This window comes from Syzygium oleosum, unplaced genomic scaffold, assembly GCF_021117445.2.
Source record: "Syzygium oleosum isolate NSW1041296 unplaced genomic scaffold, Sole_v2.1 Sole_v2.03, whole genome shotgun sequence".
NCBI lineage: Eukaryota > Viridiplantae > Streptophyta > Magnoliopsida > Myrtales > Myrtaceae > Syzygium > Syzygium oleosum.
The window spans coordinates 20,802,446-20,824,091 of NW_026607487.1; the positions used below are offsets into that span (position 1 = coordinate 20,802,446).

Here is a 21,646-nt window from a genome sequence, read left to right on the forward strand (position 1 = left end):
CTGCAGCGCGTGATAATTCTTGAGGGGGGAAAGAACACAATAGGCCAAAACTTGTGTACGGCGCTCACTTTAGTGTCAAAACTTTTTTTCGAATCACTTAAATATCACTTTAAAAAAAAATGATCACTTAAATATCAACTCCGATTTGAATTTCTCGGTCCTACGTGACACATCGGCGCTGATGGGAATAATATATTAATAATATTTTAATATTTTTTAATTTTTTAAATATTTTTTCTGATTTTTTTTTGTCTTTTTTCCTCTTTTCTTTTCTTTCTTCTTCTTCTACCTTTGGCCGGTGACCAGACACCAGCCACCGGCCATGGCCGACCGCTTGGCCTCGCTCGAACGAGGCTACCGTCGCCCGCCACAGGCGAGACCTGGGTTAGCGAGGGCAGGCGAGCCCCGGCTTGGATCGGCCTCTCCTCGCCTGGGCAAGGGCGAATGACGCCCGGCGAGGCCGCCGTGGCTTGGGCGACGGCCGGCCTCCTTGGATCTGGCAAGGGTCGGCCTCTCCTCGCCTAGGCAAGGGCGGGCGACGCCCGACGAGGGCTCCCCTTGCTAGATCCGGCGAGGCCGACCCTTGCCCAAGCCACGGCAGCCTCGTCTGTGGCGGGCGATGGCGGCCTTGTCTAGGCAAGGCCAGGTGGCCGGTAGCCGATGTCCGGTCACCGGCTAAAGGTAGAAAAAGAAAAAAGAAAGAAAAAAAAGAAAAACATCTGAATTTTTTTTTAAAAATCGAAATATACACATGGAAATGCCACGTAGACTGATTTTTTTTATAAAAAAAATCTAACTCAGATTAAAATTTTAATTATAAAAGTCATATATTAGTTTGACCAGAATTTTACGCCGTTAGCACTTAAGTGATCGTTTTTCCTCCGATTTAGCACTTAAGTGAGCTAGCGAAAATTTTTGGCACTAAAGTGAGCGCCGTACAAAAGTTTTGGTGCTTATAGTATTCTTCTCCCGAATTCTTGATGTGATACAAATGCCGAATTTTAACAGGACAAACGAAAGTACCACGTGCCCCCATAATATGTGCCAATAATATATTGGATAATTCATAGGAGTCAATATAATAGTGATACTCACTCATTTATTTATACTTCATAGCTATTTACAATCTCGCAGTTTCGCGTGAGATTCCTATAGAAAAGAGCGAGAGAGTATATTAATGGAAAATAATGATTTTAAAATGCTCTTTTATAAAAAGAGAATATAGGAGAATTCGACATTATAAGGACATATCACCCCGATATATATATACACAATTGACATTTTTTATACGAGCAAATTTAGAAAAAGAAGAAGAGAGGATTGGATGGATTGAGAAATATGTCCATACTATTTGGAGGATAATTTTTGTTAGTTTTGGGAAATGAATAATCGTGCCCGGGGGAAGGCGAGGCCGCCGTGGCCTAGGCGAGGGCCGGCCTCGCCGGATTTGGCTAGGGTCGGCCTCGCCTCGCCTGGGCAAGGGCGAGCCCCGGCAAGGCGAGTTGGTTAACAACTGAGCAATTAGGGTAAGGCGCCACCCTAGTATCAACTCACCCTTTTGGATAGGAGCGGTGGGATACCATAGCTTCTAGCAGGCAAGGAGTATTAAAAAAAAGTATCTAGCTTTCACACTCCTTCTCTATAGTTGATCCATAGCTTGAACAAGACATCAACATCAGGATACTCATAAAGAAGTAAAGCGCACCCACAACTGCTGTAGAAAGAACAGGAGCATCTATACTATCTTCCGCAAATTCCGAAAGAGGATTACCGGCTTGCTTCCCTCAATGAATGACCAGACTGGACTTGTTCTTGCCCGAGAGCAACTACGAACTGAACTCGATACTCAAGCTGTTCAGGCTACTCAAGACTCATCGCTATCCTCACGAGAAACAAAACGAAAGACCTAAAGACTCAAGACCTGTGAGCTCAAGATCAGGAGCCAAAGCGGACCGAGAAGAAGGAAGGCTTCATCTACTCCAAGCCCCTAAAGAAGTCAAGGTTTGGAACCCCCAAAAAAGGATGGTAAATGGAAACTGGCGAGGCAAGGTCTTGTCGAGGCCTTGGTGAGGCAAGGGTCGGTCGGGTCTCGCTTGTGGCGGGCGACGGCGGCCTTGTCCGGACGAGGCCAAGCGGCCGGTAGCCGGTGTCCGGTCACCGGCCAAAGATAGAAGAAGAAGAAAGAGAAGAAAAAAAGAAAAGAAGGAAAAAAAGAAAAAAAATCAGAAAAAATATTTTAAAAATCGAAATATACATGTGGAAATGCCACGTAGACTGATTTTTTTTTAAAAAAATCCAACTCATATTAAAATTTTAATTATAAAAGCTACGTATTAATTTAGCCAGAATTTCTCACTTTTGGCACTTAAGTAATCGTTTTTCCTTCGATTTGGTACTTTAGTGAGCTGGCGAAAACTTTTGACGCTAAAATAAGCGTCGTAAACAAGTTTTTCACTTCTAGTGTTCTTTTCCCAAATTCTTGACGTGATACAAATGCCGGATTTTAACAAGACAAAAGAAAGTACTACGTGCCCCCATAATATGTGCCAATAATATATTGGATAATTCATAGGAGTCAATATAATAGTGATACTCACTCATTTATTTATACTTCATAGCTATTTACAATCTCTCAGTTTCGTGTGAGATTCCTATAAAAAAGAGCGAGAGAGTATATTAATGGAAAATAATGATTTTAAAATGCTCTTTTATAAAAAGAGAATATGGGAGAATTCGACAATTATAGGGATGCATCACCCCTATATATATATATATTATACAATTGACATTTTTTATACGAGCAAATTTAGAAAAAGAAGAAGAGAGGATTGGATGGATTGAGAAATATGTCCATACTATTTGGAGGATAATTTTTGTTAGTTTCGGGAAATGAATAACCGTGCCATACGATGGGTTCAAATAGCAAATCATTTTCGTTAATCAAAAGTAAAAATGAAAATTAGAAACTCAGTATGCAAGTACAGTAAAGATTCATGAAGCATGGATCTATAAATTTTGGATGAACGAAGATCGACGTACGAACATGATAGGAATATGTTCTATACGAGATCAAAAGATCTAGTGCACTTACACGATTAAATTTGCGAGTCCATGTTAGAATTATAGGCGGGTAAATGGATGAGCTCAAGGACCCATCGAGCTCGTGATGTAATCCAGTCTAAAATATATAGCGACTGCATGCAGAACACGTGTATCCACAGGTCAATATTTGTATTTGTGATGATAATACTTCAACTTTACATATGCCAACGCATATTTCCGCATTTCGTCATGGGATAGAATTTTAGTTATCAATAAATCGCATTCTCATTTATCTAGTTGAACAACAACGGAATGCTAAAAAAGATTCATTTCTATTGTTCAAAGTAGAAAATTAAATTCTAGGCATACCGTTAGACTTTCAACACAAATTTAGGTCGGTACACTTTGATATTTGGTCAATACGAAACTCGAATTGATACGTTTTTTATAGCTCTTGCTTGGGGACGATTTCTATAGGTCTGGTCTAGATTTTATGCCGGCGGATTGGGCTGATGTCTTTTTGGTGGGCCGAAGGGCTGAATTGTCATAAAGGCCTGGTTTTTCCTCTTTCATTCTTTTTTTAACTTTTATCTCTCTTCTTATGCATTCGTAGCGTCGGAACAGAAGAGAGAAGGGGAAAACTTGGAAGAGGGGAAAGAGGAAGAGGAGGAGGAGGAGGAGGAGGACGAGACAGATCCCATCCCATCCCATCCTTCCATCGGAAGCAGATTGTTGATCTTTTTGAAGGAATGGCAGGTTCTGCAGCAGCTCTGCTTCCATCCGATCCGCCGCCGTCGATATCGAGGATGACGATGGAGTCGCCCGTGGTCGCCGCGGAGGAGGAGGATCTGTACAGCCGCCTCAAGTCGCTGGAGAGGCAGCTGGAGTTCATCGACATCCAGGAGGAGTACGTCAAGGACGAGCAGAAGAACCTCAAGCGCGAGCTCCTCCGCGCCCAGGAGGAGGTCAAGCGCATCCAGTCCGTCCCCCTCGTCATCGGCCAGTTCATGGAGATGGTCGACCAGAACAACGGCATCGTCGGCTCCACCACCGGGTCCAACTACTACGTTCGCATCCTCAGCACCATCAACCGCGAGCTCCTCAAGCCCTCCGCCTCCGTCGCCCTTCACCGCCACTCCAACGCCCTCGTCGATGTCCTCCCCCCGGAGGCCGACTCCAGCATCTCCCTCCTCAGCCAGTCTGAGAAGCCCGATGTCACCTACAGCGTACGCTCCCCTTCCATATCTATCTATTGTGGCCTTCTTCAATTTCCCCGTACATTGGATTGCTGGAATTCGATGCCTACTTCACCTCTCTTAAGTTAGGGTTTTCCACTTCCATGGCCTCTTGGACAGTTGCAGTGTGACTGATCTTAAGAGATACCCGTAGGAGGCTGAGAGACTTGGTATTATTCGCTCTCATTGAATTTGGGAGTGAGAGGGTTAGGTGTTTTGTGCTGTTTACCAATTGTTCCAAATATGCGAGGATATCATGAGACGCATAGTGAACTCTTGGCAAGACGTCTATGGGGTTCTCCTGTTTTTGCCCCCTTTAGTGCATGCCCTTCTAAAATATCTTGAGACGCGCTATTGAATATTGGTAGTTCCCATGACTCTCATGTGCATTGCATATATTGCATTATTGGTTAATGAGTGAGGGGGTTAAGGGACTATACAAGGCAGTGGGATGTTTCCTCCCTTACCCTATATGACCCTGGTTGTAAAACTTTGCAAAAGATGAGAGAGAGAGAGAGAGAGAGAGAGAGAGAGAGAGAGAGAGAGAGAGAGAGAGAGAGAGAGAGAGATCTGGCCACCATTTTCGTGGTCTTGTGACCGCCATGACAGGGTTCACCTATGCCCTTATTTTTCTGATTTCAATAAGATTCTATCTGTTTGGATAAAAATTATCCCACCCCTCGAGCCAGGATTCTGTGTCCATAATTTGTCCAAAGTTATCCAGGTTTATCAGTCTGGACCAGAGAGTGTTGGCTTGTGATGAATATGATGTAAAATGTCCTATCTTACTCATGTAGGCCAGGAAACACGCCGGTAGTGCTATTCAATCTTGTCGAAGAACCTATGGATCTGATAACGTTATTAGATATGTTTTGTATTATGTAATGACGAACATTGAGAATTCACTCACTTTCTGCTATTTCCAACTAGGTCCCACCATCATTTTTCAGATTTAGCTCTTGATTGGAAGCATTTCTATTCTAAATTGCTTGATGTAGTCTATTAAACTTTGATATCTACAAGAAATGTCAAACATGAGTCTTATAGCAAACTTTTCTCGATATCAAGGCCTATAGTAATATTAAGAAGTTTGATTGTGCCAAGGTCCTCATTGGTCCACTCGTTGATCCGCTCCGACATTTAGGTGATTGTTTTCTAAGTACGAGTGGACATGTTTTGTCTAACTGATGTAGCCGTAGGATTCTTTTCCTTTGGGCTATTCTCTCTTTGCACTGAAGACCAACTTCCTGCATGCAATTAGTACAATCAGTATTAATATAAAATTTCAACGGTTCTAAGAATTTGAGTAGCTACTATAGGATCACATGAATTTTGGATTTTTTACCACACTAGTTGAAACTCTAGTTAATTTGCCATGTTGCCAGAGTTGCAACCAGTGGCTACTTTTTTACTTGGCAATTTAGAGGGTCTTATTTTCCCAACTAAATCAAGATACCAATATATTTTCTCTTGATTAAGTCATTTTAGTGTGCGACAACTCTGAATTAAGTCTTATCTCACTAGTAAGTGTATTTTAAGTTTAATTAATCATGTTACTAAATTTTAGGTATGACAAACCAGTATGTTACTTGCCAAATTGTTGCAAATCACATTATTATAGTAGCTATAACACTATTGGTTTTGCTGTGAGTTTAGCAGCACTGTAGACGCATTTTGCCAAATCTCTAGTGGATTGATACATACACCACCGAGTGCTTTTTCGCCCCTCACAAGAAACTTGTTTGCAGGATATTGGAGGATGTGACATTCAGAAGCAAGAGATTCGTGAAGCAGTGGAGTTGCCACTTACTCATCATGAACTATACAAACAAATCGGTATTGATCCGCCGCGAGGTGTTTTGCTCTATGGTCCACCAGGGACAGGCAAAACTATGCTAGCCAAGGCTGTTGCTAATCATACAACTGCTGCCTTCATTAGAGTTGTTGGTTCAGAATTTGTTCAGAAGTATTTGGGTGAGGTACGACTATTGGACTCTTCTTAATTCAAGTTCTACTTCTGATAAATGTTATCTCTGTGTTTTCTTATTCTGTGTCATAGGAAGCTTGTACATTCTTGTACTTTCAACCTAAGATAAGAAGAGAATGAGAACGACAAAAGTCTGAACAATGTTTCATGCAGGTTGAGTGCAATGTTCACTGGTTGCCTTTTTTACTTTTCAGGGTCCGAGAATGGTGCGTGATGTTTTTCGTCTTGCGAAGGAGAACGCTCCTGCTATTATCTTTATCGATGAGGTTGATGCTATTGCTACAGCAAGATTTGATGCTCAGACTGGAGCTGACAGAGAAGTCCAACGTATTTTGATGGAGCTTTTGAACCAGGTAAGCATGCCTAACAGAACCCAGAACATGGGAATCGGTAGCATCTTTGTTTTGTCTTGTCAAGTCAACCCTTCTAACTCTTGCTTGTTGGATTCTTTAGATGGATGGATTTGACCAGACTGTTAACGTTAAGGTAATAATGGCGACTAATCGTGCGGACACTTTGGACCCTGCACTTCTCCGACCAGGAAGGCTTGACCGTAAAATTGAATTCCCTTTACCCGATAGACGACAGAAGAGGCTTGTCTTCCAGGTTATACTCATTCACCTTTTGTTATAACTCCATTGATTAAGGGTGTTAGTGTGTGTCGTTTTCAAAAAAAGGAGTTATATTTATTGTATATATGTCTATACCTGGTGCCCTTAGGTGAGGCAGTATCCAATACATGGCGTCTGAAGAACTTATCATCTGAACTGCGTCTTGATTTGGTTTCTCATTTTTCTTTGACCCTGATAGATGTCCAGTGTCTTGCAAGATGTTCAAATGTTCTCAATCTCTCTCTCTCTCTCTCTCCAGGTTTGCACTGCTAAGATGAATCTAAGTGATGAGGTGGACCTTGAAGACTATGTTTCTCGACCAGATAAAATTAGTGCTGCTGAGGTTAGTTTATTCATTTTGCAGGCTCTTGACTCAATTGCTATTCTTTTCACTACTTATTTGGTTTTGTATAAAGTAAGTATCGTTTGATATATCATCCTCTGCTTTATCTTCTGGCCATGAAAGCAAAATTTCAATTCGTTAGTTTTCCAGCAACCTACAAGCTTGTCAGAACCAGCAGAACAGGGTGTGGGTTTTAAGAAATGGGGCTAGCTCATAAATTTGTTATCTGTCTTCTGATATGTCTTTTATTTCTTCGCCGAACTCTATCCTTCCACCAAGTCATACTTGTTCTTGAATTTCCAAGAGTAGGGGTCTGTCAAAGTGGGTAGAGCTTTTTGAAATTGTCATTTGTGTCTGATTGTTGTGTTCTTTCGGCAGTTTCAACTCCACTGTAGAACTTCTTGGACATGCTAATTGTATGTTGTGTTGCTTGCATGTTTGCTGTGATTTTAGGGAATGTTTTACAGCATAATCTTAAAATTTGTTGCCTTGTGGTTAGAAAACCTGATAGTTTCTGCTTTATAGCATAACAGATGTTCTCACATGTAAAGTTTTAGCTTTCATTGGGTCCAGTTAACAGTGTGTGGAAAGTATAGGCGTGGTCTGACCAGGCTAAAGTAGTAGATTGTGGGCCATGACTTATAACTCTAACGCCTCTATCTGATTACTAGATCCACCACATCCAGTGTTTTTTGCCCTTTTATGATTGGACAACTCTCCTCCCCCGCTGATGCATACAACGCACACCGCACACACACAGACAGATGAAAAAGAAGAGGAAAATAAAAGAAAAAGAGGAGGGAGGGGGACTTGACTTGGGTGGGCCATACTCATCTCTAGGCAGCCGTAGTAATTGGTACTCTTGGCATTGTGGAGGGATGATTTTCCTTTTGGTGTGGTGGCTACAGTGATTTTTGTTGTCAAACCAACAGCATTTTTATTTCCCCTGTAATTGTGCGTTATTGATATGGATGTATGTTCAACCCTGTAATTGTATGTTATTGATTTGGATGTATGTTTAACTCTTGGTTTTACAGATTGCTGCTATTTGTCAAGAAGCTGGGATGCATGCTGTTAGGAAGAACCGCTATGTTATACTAGCTAAGGACTTCGAGAAAGGTTACCGTGCCAACGTGAAGAAGCCCGACACTGATTTTGAATTCTACAAGTGATCATGAGGAATCGGAGTACTTGAAGACAACAGCAACTCTGTGCATGATTATGTTCCTAAGGATATTTGTACTTTGGGTATTTGTTCTTTTTACCTTTAGAAATCTCGAATATGATGTCTTGATCTCAGAATCTGCTGAAAGAAAATGATTGGATTTCAATTTCACTTATCACTCTGGCCACTTATATAGACGATAATGATAGGGGAGCCGTGAGATTCAAAGAAGTAATGGGGGATTGAATTGAGGCACAAACTTCGTGGAGTAGACCGTGACAAGATGAGTAAGTATCTGGATGGGTAAAAGGATGTAATGTCTTAGGCCCACTCAGCGTTTTCCGGTGTCCCGAGCATGTCCCGGCCATGAGTTGTCATTTTTACCTATTACTACGATGATTCTTTAAAGAGATATCCCCCCTAAGAAATGTTGGAAAGGAAAGAAGAAAACTGAAAGATTGTTGCCAAGGAAAGCGAAAAATAGGGGAGTGAAACGAGAGAGTGAGACAGAGAGAGCATATTGGATGAGATGGGTTTCGTATGTATAGTGGAGCTCGTGGATGGTTCATAAAGTAGGTCGGTCGGATTCGTTTACAATTATTTGTCTTTCAAGAGAAAAACATCGGATCATGAAAGACACAGCTCGTCCATGGCCGTTTTACCTTTTTGGGGGCAGTTCTGGCGTCCCTTTTGCTTGCCTTGGCAATGGGCTTTATAGCAGGTTGCGGTCATTGATGGCTCCCCACCACGACTCGTATGTCGCTTTGTTTCTCAATCTATAACGCAACCAATTGTCGCTTGTTCACCTCGCTCGCCGCTGGTTCCGCAAGATACAAATCTGAGTGCGAAGTTTAGAGTAGCTACAGAGTGAGAGAGAGAGGAGCAAAGTGTTTCCAAATGGCAACGATGTGGATATAATGGTAGCATCCATCCATGGCCTGGTGCCATGTGACGCATCCAATGACCATGCTGGCCGCACGCACGTGGCGGGGGAGGGAGATGCACGTATTTGCACGATATATGGTAAAATGGCATTCGTCGGAGTGCGGGAAATTACTCGTAACACCTCCATGAAGGATGATGACATCCCAAAGGATTGGAATTGTCGCGATCATTGGGCGGCTCCCGGCTCCTCACTCTCTCTTTTTCTTTTCCTTTTTTTGAATTGGTTAATTAATAGTGGTTAATGGGTTTGACCCGTAGAGACTGGAGAGGGAGAGGGAGAGCGCGTGTAGCGAGTCCCCTTTTCTTCGCTTTTGAGATTGAACCCCAAATTGTGGGGGAGGGGGTGGGGGCAAAGGGAAGGCAGTGAAGGTCCAAGAAAGAGTCGGTTCCGCGTTCAAACCATAACTTGCTCTCTTTTCCTGAGGGAGGGAGAGGGAGAGGGAGAGGGAGTGGGAGAAACTGAAAGAGAAGAGGAGCAGGAGAAGGAGAAGGCCATAATTTCCCCCACAAGACTGGTTTTTGTCCAGACCCCTTATCAGATTCAGATCCATCCTCCCTCTCTCTCTCTCTCTGGCTCTGCTCCCCTCTCTTTACCTCTGCAAGCTCTCCTCTCCCCTCTCTCCCAATTCAACCCATCGATCTCTCTTTGGCTGGGAATTGCCGCAGCCGGCAGGCAGGGCAGGTTGGTAGATCTCAACGCATCCATCGATTTATCTTTTCGTGTATTTGATGTATCCAGAATTTCCATTCCATCTCTGTCTTCCTATCTCTTGGGGGCAATGAATGGTGTTTCATTTCATGTAAATCAATCTCCTACCTCTCCCTTCAAGATTGGATTTGGCTTCCAATCCCAGTGATCCGCATCCCCATCCGGGTGCAATTTTTTTTTTTTTTGCATCTGCGGTCGTGTTCCACGACACACGCCTGCGAATTTCGTCTTTCTTCTTGTCAATGAATAACAATATTACCTCTTTTCTTAATATTTTAAAAAAAGAAAATGAAACCGACGGGATAGGGGAGAGAGTCAGAGAGACAGGCACGTTGGTGCAGCTGGAGTTTGTCTGTTCAGTGGTCAAAATGCACTAGCCTTTTACTTCCAGGAGTTTCCTCCCGCGGCGGCAACTGTTTTATGATATTGTTTCTTCGTGGGCTTCATTTTATGCAAAGTGGCCCACGCTCGATCGGGTCTAGGGCTTCATTAACGTTAGGACTTGGGAATGCAGTTTCTATTTCAAAGTTTGCATCTTTTTTAGCGCCTTCTCATTTTTGAAGGGAGTTTTAATCACCCTTCAGGTGCTCTCCGCAAGAATATGATGAAGAGAATGGAACCCAGAAAGTCGCACTCTTGGTGGTGGGATAGCCATATTGGTACCAAGAACTCCAAATGGCTTGCCGACAATCTCGAGGGTAATGCCACCTCTTTCCCACTTATCTGTATGTCTACCGTGCTTCACTGCATATGTATGTCTTACAATGGAGAGCCCCGGTCGTGATGTTGATGGTTGCTGCTCTAGGCGTATCCAATTATGCTACCGTGCCTTTGACACTTTGCTAGATGGCAGAACAAGTTTGAGGTGTTTGCTGACAATTTGATGGGGCCGTAGGCTCCTTCTTTCTAGCATATAGCATTCTAAATATAACATATCAGTTCGGTTAAATTTTGGTATCCTCTCGTTCTTCTTAACGTGCTCTCAGCTTTTGCTTTGCTACATTAGCTTCACAAGCCTCGAAAGCATACTCTTATCACCCTGGGTTTTATACGGAGAACGGCATTTGCTTCTGGATTGGCAATGCATATTGAGATTTGACATCCACTTTTTGCAAGGACCCAAATTTTCCTGCACTTTTGGAGTATGTTGAGTGCATAGCTCATGATATTGATGACTCTTTAGTATGTTTGCTGGCCTTTTTGGTTCTAGTGTGGCTGATTTCTCCATCTGCATTGTGTTCCTGTTTGTTGTCTTTCTAAAGAAAAAGAAGTAATTTTCGTTTTCCTAAATGTTAAATGTCGAATCTACGTTTCATTTGTTTGCTCATCTAAATTATGAATAAAGATATTGACCAAACGGTCCTGGACGTCAGAGATGGACCAGGGCGTGAAAAGGATGTTGAAACTTATTGAAGAAGATGGAGATTCTTTTGCAAAAAAGGCGGAAATGTACTATAAAAGGAGGCCAGATTTGGTCTCCCATGTGGAGGAGTTCTATCGCATGTACAGGTCTCTGGCAGAGCGTTATGATCACCTGACTGGAGAATTGCGCAAAAACATTCCTTCAGATCTCCAATCTCAGGGCTCTGGCATCTCAGACATCGGTTCTGAACCGCCTTCTTCGTTGCCTTCACCTGATTTAAAGCTAGGTCGCCGCAGATCTGGGCTTCACGCTGCTGGCTTTGACTTCTTCCTCGGTTCTGGTGGAAACAACTCTGATAGTTTTCATAGAGAGGGAGATGAATCGTCTTCACTGACAGATTCTGAGCCTGATTGTGATGCTTCTTCAGTTAATAATTACTCAGTTTATTCAGGCGGTGGCATTGATCAAGGGCTGCAGTTGAAAGTGATGGAACTGGAGAATGAACTCCGGGACATGAGAGAGCGGGTCCGGATGCAGCAGGAAGAAAATGGAGATGGTTTATGGAGAGAAGTAAAATTTGATGCTTCTGATGATGTTGCATCTATAATCTCGAAGTATGAGAAGGAGCTCAAAACTGCAAACGAGATGGTCCGCCTTTCAAAGGAGGAGATCACTAAGCTAAAGGTTCAGCTCCAGAAATGTGGTTCTAAGGAATTTGCTAGTGACATTTCGGAGTTGGATGCACTTAAACTGACAAAGGAAGATATCAAAATGCAGGAGGTTGAGCTGGACATACATGAGACTCTGGAGTCACAGCTTCCGGACAGTAAGAATCAAGTTTTGGTGGAAGAGATAAAAATCCTAAAAGAAAAGCTTCTGGATGGAATGACCGAAATAGCTAGCTTGAGAAAAGAGCTTGAGGACAGTAGATCCTCAGAGAAGAATCGATATTTGCAGGATCAGCTCGAATTGGCTAAAAAAGATGCTGCTACTTGGAAAACCAAGCATAATGCAGAGAAAAGAGAGGTGACAAAACTTCAGGAAAGAATGTTAAGACTGAAAACAAGTTTATCAGACCGGGATCATGAAATTAGGGAACTGAAAACTGCGGTTTCTGATGCTGAGGAGAAGATTTTTCCAGAAAAGTCTCAGATCAAGGCTGAAATATCTAAACTGCTAGAAGAACGGAGCCACCTGGAGCAGCAGCTCAGAGAAGAGGAGTCGCGGGGACGCTGTCTGGAAGATGAAATCAGAATGGTGAAGGCTGAGAGCATAGGAACAGAAGAACGCCTTAACAAAGTCATCGAGCATATGAAAGCAGAGATGGCCGTGGGAGCTGATTGCTTGGAAAATTTAAAGAGAAGCTACGACATGCTCCTATCAGAGAGAAACGAGCTAGATGCTGAAGTCCTTAGGCTCAAAGAAGAGATTAGGTCCAAGGAGGATAAGATGGATCAAAAGAATAGGCAGTTGGAGAAGTTAAATATGGAGCACGTTGAGCTGATTGCTGCTTCTGAAGGGTTTCAGAAGGTCGTGGAAGAATGGAGAAGAAGAGCCAAGGAGATGGAGGAAGAGATCCAGAGGCGAGATGGTATGATCTTGGAAAGTGCGGAGCAGAAGCGGGAGGCTATAAGACAGCTGTGCTTCTCGTTGGAGCATTATAGAAACAATTATCATAAGCTTAGACATGCCTTCGTAAAGCACAAGAAATTTACACGCATAGCATAGCATACTTACTGGATGTTACATGTGAATCTTCTGCGTCTGCAGATTGTACATTAATCTTAGGAAGCTAGGGGACACAGTGGACTCAAGGAGAGAGCAATGGGGCTGACCTGCGGTCTCCTTGGTGATTCTGATTTTCGACTGTCTTCCCGAGTATTTGTTTGGAGTGCTTCTTTTTCATATTGGATTTGCTGGAACACCTGAAGAACACATCATAACTGCTTGTGATTTGAACGCGGCCTTACTGGACATAGAGACAGAATAAAAGCAGAGTCCCGTCAATCTTCCCTGTGCCAACCGTTTGTTCTGCCACTTTCAGCTTGGTATTGGTAATTCCAACCTGAACTTGGCGAGGTTCTGATTTTCTTTTACAAAATTTGCTATCAGCTAAGTATGGCAACCCCTACATGGACCACACTATTCCGTGGCATGAGTTGTTTTAGGGAGACCGGATCCTGTACCTTTGTGCAAGACATAAAGAAACCAAAAACTGATTTGGGTGCTTATTGGATTTACTATTCTCTATTTGGCGTTCATATGTGACACTTCAAAGACGAGACTACGTCTGAATGAACACCTCATGAAAGAACCAGGCACACATGTCTCTTGACTTGGCTTAACATCGATTTCTCTCTCAATGCAATTCTTGGATGATATTTGCTCGTCAGACAAACGCTTTCATTGAACTCAGCCTAGTCTGAAGACGGTGTCAAACAGCTGAAAGCTAACTTTCTTTGTCTATCCAAAAACACGTCCAAAAGACTTCATGTGAATAAAAGACACCGAGATAGATTTTCATGGATTATTTTGGATATATTTCAATAGTTAGTATGACTTAAGTTCCACGGTTCAAACATGGGCAAATGTCGAGCAAACATTTTTTTTTGTTGCAATCGGGCAACATTTAGTTATGTGGCACGTTCATGCGCGAGTTTTATTAGGCTTTTCAGTTTTCGAAGAGCACTTTTATCACATAATCCTAACAAATATCTAATTTTTAGGCGTATGTTGCATATTCTAGTAATAAATCTCTAATGGAATTATGCATGTTTTGGTAATAAATGTTAAAAGAACAATTTTGCTTATGTTCATAGAAAATCTATCTTGAATCTATATATAATTCAATAGGGAAAAGTGCTAAAAAAGTCCTAAACCTTTTGCATTGGTACCAATTTAGTCTTAAACCTTTTGCATTTGTGCCAATTCAGTCCTAAACCTTTTTATGGTGCCAATTCAGTCCTAAACCTTTTGTATTGGTATCAATTCAGTCCTAAACCTTTTGTTTTTGCTCCAATTCAGTCCTTCCGGCCAATTTTAGCCAAATTTTGCTGACGTGGGCGTCAATCGGCCGGTGGCCGATCACCGGCGTTAACGTGGATAACTGTTAATAATATTTTATTGAATTTTTATTTATTTATTTATTTATTTCTTTTCTTTTTTTTTCCCCCTCCCCTCCCTCCTTCCTCTGGCCAACGCCGGTGAGGTCGGGCCTCGCCCAGCGCGAGGCCGCCCTCGCCAGTGGCCGGCGAGGTCGACCTCTCCAGTGGCCGGCGAGGGCGAGCCTTGCTGGCGCCAGCCTCTGGCCTCTGGCCGGTTGCCAATCCGGCGAGGTCGGGCCTCATCCAGCGCGAGGCCACCCTCGCCAGTGGCTGGCGAGGTCGACCTCGTCGGCGTCGGCCTTTGGCGAGCTTCGCCGTCGCCGGTCCGGCGACCGGCTGGAGGAAGGAGGGAGGGGAGGGGAAAAAAATAAAAAAGAAATAAAAATTTAATAAAAATATTAAAATATTATTAAAGTTATCCACGTCAGTGCCGGTGACCGGCCGTCAGTTGGCCGGCGTCCACGTCAGCAAAATCCGGCCAAAATTGGTTAGAAGATCTGAATTGGCATAAAAACAAAAGGTTTAGGACTTAATTGGTACCAATGCAAAATGTTTATGACTGAATTGGCACTAATACAAAAGGTTTAGGACTTTTTGGCACTTTTCCCTAGTTAGATAAATGGTCAAATATCCGATTACTATCTAGTTCCGAAATATGAAGTTCTTCATCTGGTATAATTACCTATCCCCAATATTTTTATATATCTATTTTCTAATTATCAAATCATCCATTTTAAGAGCGTGGAAAATTTAATGATTCATGGTCGCGTGTATTTTGACTATAGTTTGGAGATAATGTAAGAATGCCTATTATGACAAAATCTCATATTAGACTCATCCTTTTAGTGAGGATGTACAATATCTATTGTAAAGAGATAGCACTAAATCTGGGGTAAAAAACATGCTTAATTGCTTATAAAAGTTGGAAAACGTAGAAATGTCTAGCTAGTACCACTAGGAGTGAGCGGTTCCCGGTCCGGTCCGGTCCAACCCAAGAACCAGGAACCGGACCAGGAGGACCGGTTCCCAGTTTCTAGGACCGGGGACCGGACCGTTTAATCTTGGGACCGTGAACAAGACCGGACCGTTGGTCCGGTCTGGTCCGGTTCGGTTCCAATGAGACCAATTGGTAAAGGCAAGAAGGAACCGGGAAGCATTTTTGAGACCAATATATAAAAGCATTTTCGGGTTGGTCACATTGGAACCGAATAAAAATGAACTATCAAATGCTTCTTTTGTTATTTAAATATATATATTTAAAAAGTAAATAAGTATATATATGAAAAAATTAGAAAAATATATATATTTATCGGTCCGGTCGGTCCGGTCCGGTCCGGTTCCCACCCTAGAACCGGGAACCGGACCGCACGGAAACCGGTTCCACTTTTAGGAACCGGGAACCGGACCGATATTCCCAAGAACCGAACCAAACCGGTCGGTCCGGTCTGGTCAGGTCCAGTCCGGTCTCAGTTTGAACGGTCCATTTTGCTCACCCCTAAGTACCATGTATATCGGGCCTACGTACAGAGCATTTTGCCCATCATAAATCTAAACAAAATATGCAAGAGGCATCAGGGTAATTGAACATGTGATGATAAGTAGATACACTTAAACTTTTTCTAAGAGTAACTAAACATTCTTTCCTTAAAATTCGTATCTGTCATTAAACATATAGTCCCTGTAGATGATTTAAGAGCAAAAGCAAAGAAGCTCAACTAGGGAGGAGGAGAAGAGGAGTCGGGACATCTTTGTTAAAATTATCCATCGTTCCATACAATTTGCTCTTTCAAAAGCAGTTCTGTGATCTACCTCCATCTTTCATCACCATGAAAGCTGACTCAAGAGCCAGCTGGTCTGGCACGTCCAACAGGCTCCACAGGTTCTGGCAATAGTGAGGGATGAGAAGTCCATGTCGCTTCCTGGCTTGTGCCATGAGCACCCTTGGGAGAGGCAGAAGACAGTGAGTTAAGAGGCACAGAAGCAGCACCGGCGGGTAAATTAGAGACCAGGGGCACTTTCAAAGGGTAAACTTCATTGACTTCTTCTGCATTCTCATCCAAGTATATCACATCCTGCATGGTGAGCTGGTGGTACTCCACAATTTCCCTCAGGAAACGATTCTCACGTGCATATACTGAGTTCTCATGTGCCAACCGAGCTTTCTCTGCTAGAAGTGTCTCAAGTTGAAGTCGCACCTGAAATGGACATACAATGGACCTTTAATTCAGATAAGGGGGGCTTGCAATAAACATCTCCCAGGTCAAACCGTGAATAAAAAAAATACAAACATGTGAAATTGGACCAGACATCGGTAAACAACAAATAGACAAAGCCTTCTTCCCCTGATTACTCTTAGATAAATGGATCCTTTACAGTTCCTCCACACCCTCTTTAGTTAAGAGATATATGCAGACTAAACAACCATAAACACGGTAAATATGGCCGGGGTTGGTGATGGAAAGGTGGTCGGATGAAGATCATGCTCATCATCTTAATCACCTTTTGATGAGATACGGACAGGCCATTTCAATATTTCATGCCAGAAAAAAAAAAGACATGTGATGACAATTGGTATTTACTTTTTCCAGAAAAAATTGGTCCAACAATCTCTTTTTAATACTTATGTTCCCATCTCAGAGAAGAGTCGTCCGAATGAGCTAATGAAGTGTGACAAGAGAACATATAACAAACTGCCCCTGCGTAAATTGGTAAAAAATAGAAAGGCATCCGGAGAAACATATTTTTCCACCACCAAGTGTTAGAAATTGAAGGCAAAAAGGACATCGAGAGTACGAGCCCACTAAGGTAGGAAAAATCTCGTCGTTGACCCAAAAATAATCAACATAATGACATTCAAAGAGAGATTATCACCATAATCTTACCAAATCATCATCTTCTGGGCTTTCACCTCTTCCACGAGTTTCCCGAAGCATTTTATTTTCTTCTTCTAGCTGAGCACATCGCTCCTTTGCAAAAGCAAAATCTGCTTTGACAGTTTTCAGCTCCCGAAGAAGAAGCTTTGCTTTGGCAGCCATGGCCATTGCAACCTGTCATTTGTCCACAAAAGACATTGTTCTATCTCACAAAATTGATGACAGACTATGATATATCAAAATAAAAAAACAGCAACAACAATCTAAGCTTCTTCCCGCAAGTGCGGTGGCCTACGAATCCTTTTATGCCATCACACTCGATATGTATCAGATCAGCATATAGTCCAACTATATGGTAGAAATTGTTCGGGCTCTTCTATTTACTTCTACCACTTCCTGCTAGTTCTCACCATAGCACAATAAGATCCTGAGATGCTTTAGGATAGACTATGTACATCTTCTGGCTCAAGCGGATAAGGTAAACTGAACCTACAATCTTGATTTTCGCATTCACGTTCTCCGTCACATTACAAATGCTGCTCTTGATTATTGTTTGCTTGTTCATTTCATATTGGCTGAGGATGCAAATTAGGATAAGAAGACTTCAAATGTATGAAGCATCTTCCATCTTGTAAGTATAGATGATCCATATCCCTTCAAGAGAACTTCATGCAGTGACTACAATGTTAAAGGCTACACAAAACTCAGGAAACAAAGACAAGCCATCATATGAACCAGTGATATACAGTTGCCACCTTACGTCGCGAGAAGCCTTCAATTGAATTTCCTGCTCTGATTGCATCTGTGATAGGGTTTGGGGTTGTTGCAATGGATTATGCTGGTTCAGTCTCTTGTTCCGTTCCTCAAACCTGCTAGGTTTTTTCTTTACATGCTTGCGCGTTTCTTGAATGATGTTGGCTGCACGATTTTCCACGATATTAATACCTTCCTGAAAAGAGAAAACGCAGCCTCAGTAGAAATAAAAGTAAAAACATTAGAATGTAAACATATACTGGGGTTGAAATAACTGCTTATTCATGCCATTCAGCAAAACCTTATCAATACATTATGAGCCACTCGATATATAGCGTCCTTCGAACCCCGATAATAAAGTGAGTAAAAGAGCTGGAGGAAAGAGTAACTCTTTGGTTGGAGGTTTAAACTAAATTTCAACAGCCATACATGTGCTCGAGGCAATGAGAATGACTCTTATCCTCTCTCAATCTTGTGTTAGAGGAACTGGTTATGGCTCTTGCTATTGTACAACATCTTAATAGAAAGAATTTTTTACTCAACCACTGCTACCAACTTTCTCCTCCGAAGATACAGGAACAGAATCCCCGGAATCAAGTATTAATAGTTACTTGATTTGGAAGCCTAAACCAAATTCAGCTTTGAACATTTGAAGCCTTCTCTTCCAGCGGATTTCTCAGAAGAATTAGCAACTACATACTACTTAATTTTGCACAAAAGCTTTGCAGAAAACTGTTCAATGGCATCCCATACAGCAACACCAACATTACATTGACTGGTGGATTTAGTCGTTACCAACTCAGTTGTGGACTTGTCTAAGCCTGATATCCGGCAAACAAACTATAAACATATGTCGGAAAGACATACTTCCTGGCATTTTCATGAATTTTGAAGGAGCAAAACTCAGTTGCTCATGCAATGTGTAACTGAGCATACTAAGAGCTAGAATCTAGATTTTGCTTTGAGAAATTCGCTAACCGGGTGAGGTTTAATTGTCCTTTTGCATAGTTCAGCATTTTAAGTTGATTGAAATGGGATATTGTAATGCTCAACAATATAATATGTGAAAATTGGTAACAGCTACTACCTCATCTACATGTTTAAACTGGTAAATGAATGTGTGGTCACGCATAAGCTGAAACTCGTACTAAGATTAAAGCATGGGAATTGAATAATAATCTGAATGGAGAGGAAGAGAGCGACCTAGAGAGATATGATCACGACACATCTCGCTTATGCCATACGCAAATTGGGGAATATTTACCAGTTCAAAACCTTAATGCTTTTTCTGCTTTACCTCACTAAAAAGTTACAGAAGTTCAGTATGCAATGAAATTGCAACCAGGTATGCATTTCGCCTCTAAAGAGCAAGAATATGAAGAAGAAGAGATTTCCAACATCATGTGAATAATAGTGTGGCAGGAAGAGAAAGTCAAAAGCTAGAGACTTGTCCATCCATTATCGGAAGAAGAAAGACATGGTTTTGGATCTTGAGCTTTGGCATTAACTGACTAGGACATAGGTTAATCGATTTCACCAGTACAGGTGATACTCTGGTGTTTCCAATAGGGGCAGTATACACTTGGAAGCATGAATTTCGTGTAGGAGTCATAAGAAACCTCAAGAGTGGAGGGAGAAGATTACCTCCACCGCGTTACCAATATAATTAAGAGAGGAAGCAATGGCACCGATTCCTTTCTGAAACGCAGGAGGGCTTTCTTGTTTCGGTCGGCTCTTGGGCGGAGGAGATGGAGTGGGGAGCTGCAGATACCCAACAGCAAAGCGTAAAAGGGGAAGAAGCTAAGCATACGATTGGATTTGGAACTGAGCAAAAAGTAGATATCTCTGTGGAATGGGAAAAACCTGGTCCGCTATAGGCTGACGCGGGGAAGGTGGATCTGCCGAATCGTCAAGAATGGATTTGGCTTTCCTAGCAAGAGCACCCCAAAATCCCTGCTTGGGCTCATCGGGAGCTTTGGCGGAGTGGATAGGCGGAGCATCAGCATCATCACCATCATCATCGTCGTCATCCTGCAGCACCCACAAGTCAAGGAATTAAGGCGAACAAACAAAGGAGAAGAAATTGGCGAATAGGGGAAACACCAGGAGGGGAGGGGGGGACGACCTTGTAGGAAGGGGGAGCGTAAGTGTAAGCAGAGGAGAGAGAAGACTGGGCGTGGGCGGAGGATGCTATAATGGCTTTTGCGGCCAGCGAAGATGATGAGGAGGATGATGAGGAATTGAACTCAGCAAATGGCTTCTCCGATTGTTGCTGCTGCTGCTGCTGCTGCCGCTGCCTCCTGTAAGCCATCTTTTTGAATGAATTTCATTGATCTGGGCGTGGAATGGATGTAGAAGACGAAGACAGTCAGTGAGGGTCAGCTCATATTCCGGTCCAGGATTCGGTTCACTCCCTCCTCCCAGTCGTAAACTCTCAGTCTTCAACGGCACCGACAAGACAAGCAACGCAAGACTACCAAAAAAACCCAGAGAGAGAGAGAGAGAGACAAGACAGTAGAGTTTCGGATCTTTTGATGAGACGGGCTTTCTTCTGCCATGGGATGGGAGGGAACAACCAAAGCCCATGATGTCTCTCGTTTTCTTCATTTTGGGTTTGGCCGAAACGATGCCATGGACATCACCCTTGCATTGCTATGAGCCCGTTCCACGTTCGAATCTTGCTCTTAATACGGTATAGAAATCTTCATTTAAAACCCCATTATATTCCTTTTTGTATACACATTCCATAAGATAAGAAAACTAAAACAGAAGCTACTTCTCAGAAGCTTGTCTTCTGCTTTTCACTTTACGATAATGCAGGTTGAAATGAAAGTTGTTTTTGTGATTATGCAACTACCTAAGTACAAGTATAGGATAGAAAGAAAGTTCAGAATTTAGCATTAACTTGCATTACATGGTGAATGTCATTAGCATAGCTAAAGGAGCAGCGCTTTTGTATATCATTTCTTCAAATAGTACTAAGATATACAATTGTTTTCTGGTGAACTCTTGTATGTGTATCTTGTCTTCTAAACTTGAATTTTATAATAATTGTATATATTCATAATTCTCTCAATCTTTCATTTTGCGACAACTGATAATATATAGAAAAAATGGATCAACATCTTTGTGTTATTTTATGCTATATAATTCTAATTTTTTTTTCACTCTTTCTATTTACGCATAAAGAATCATAATGTTTTCAAAAGAGACAAGTTCCACATGAAACCCGAACTCATATTCAAAACTGAGTCCAATATCACGTTTTCTCCGTGATTAGAAACGTTTAAGAAGTAATCAATGTTTTTAATATTGTCGATGATCTAATATTGATGTTTCAATACTGTCAAAAGTGTGCTCATACCCGAATCTGAAGGTTGTTTTGTAGATTATAAAAATAAGAATATTTATAGTATGATGAATTGATTACAAGTTACATAAAAAGTTAGCAAATTACATAACACAATGTCAGAGGATTGTTCGTGAAATTTTTTTTTTTGATACACTTATAGCACA

General features: G+C 42.0%; 3 protein-coding genes across 4 annotated transcripts; 2 read left to right on the plus strand and 1 right to left on the minus strand.

The window, feature by feature from the left end:
• Positions 1–3,685: 3,685 nt before the first annotated feature.
• On the plus strand, positions 3,686–8,507 carry LOC115683857 (26S proteasome regulatory subunit 6B homolog). The gene is made up of 6 exons (XM_056309158.1): positions 3,686–4,268; positions 6,026–6,256; positions 6,459–6,617; positions 6,718–6,870; positions 7,135–7,218; positions 8,256–8,507. Exons 1-6 carry the CDS (start codon positions 3,792–3,794, stop codon positions 8,388–8,390), a joined length of 1,239 nt encoding a protein of 412 aa, XP_056165133.1. The 5' UTR covers positions 3,686–3,791; the 3' UTR covers positions 8,391–8,507.
• A 1,111-nt stretch (positions 8,508–9,618) lies between these two features.
• Positions 9,619–13,650, plus strand: LOC115683856 (protein NETWORKED 4A-like). Of its 2 annotated transcripts, none has more exons than XM_056309157.1 (3): positions 9,619–10,202; positions 10,622–10,735; positions 11,411–13,650. In XM_056309157.1, exons 2-3 carry the CDS (start codon positions 10,639–10,641, stop codon positions 13,126–13,128), a joined length of 1,815 nt encoding a protein of 604 aa, XP_056165132.1. In that variant the 5' UTR covers positions 9,619–10,202; positions 10,622–10,638; the 3' UTR covers positions 13,129–13,650. The 2 variants fall into 2 exon arrangements, with proteins under 2 accessions (XP_056165132.1, XP_030464351.1); XM_030608491.2 differs by having other exon boundaries at positions 9,619–10,010.
• A 2,576-nt stretch (positions 13,651–16,226) lies between these two features.
• Positions 16,227–20,636, minus strand: LOC115683898 (uncharacterized). The gene is made up of 6 exons (XM_056310092.1): positions 20,256–20,636; positions 19,994–20,161; positions 19,775–19,891; positions 18,138–18,326; positions 17,387–17,551; positions 16,227–16,699 (listed from the first exon to the last, which is right to left on the minus strand). The coding sequence occupies exons 1-6, from the start codon at positions 20,439–20,441 to the stop codon at positions 16,343–16,345; spliced, it is 1,182 nt and encodes a 393-aa protein (XP_056166067.1). The 5' UTR covers positions 20,442–20,636; the 3' UTR covers positions 16,227–16,342.
• Positions 20,637–21,646: the final 1,010 nt, after the last annotated feature.

Bases quoted from the DNA above. Each gene is read 5' to 3' on its own strand.
- LOC115683857 (XM_056309158.1), top strand. From the start codon at position 3,792: ATGGCAGGTTCTGCAGCAGCTCTGCTTCCATCCGATCCGCCGCCGTCG. The intron at 6,257-6,458 runs GTACGACTATTG...TTTACTTTTCAG, and splicing joins TTCAGAAGTATTTGGGTGAG to GGTCCGAGAATGGTGCGTGA. The intron at 6,871-7,134 runs GTTATACTCATT...CTCTCTCTCCAG, and splicing joins AGAAGAGGCTTGTCTTCCAG to GTTTGCACTGCTAAGATGAA.
- LOC115683856 (XM_056309157.1), top strand. From the start codon at position 10,639: ATGATGAAGAGAATGGAACCCAGAAAGTCGCACTCTTGGTGGTGGGAT. The intron at 10,736-11,410 runs GTAATGCCACCT...CCTGGACGTCAG, and splicing joins GCTTGCCGACAATCTCGAGG to AGATGGACCAGGGCGTGAAA.
- LOC115683898 (XM_056310092.1), bottom strand. From the start codon at position 20,441: ATGGCTTACAGGAGGCAGCGGCAGCAGCAGCAGCAGCAGCAACAATCG. The intron at 20,162-20,255 runs GTCGTCCCCCCC...TGGGTGCTGCAG, and splicing joins ACGCTCCCCCTTCCTACAAG to GATGACGACGATGATGATGG. The intron at 19,892-19,993 runs GTTTTTCCCATT...GGGTATCTGCAG, and splicing joins GTCAGCCTATAGCGGACCAG to CTCCCCACTCCATCTCCTCC.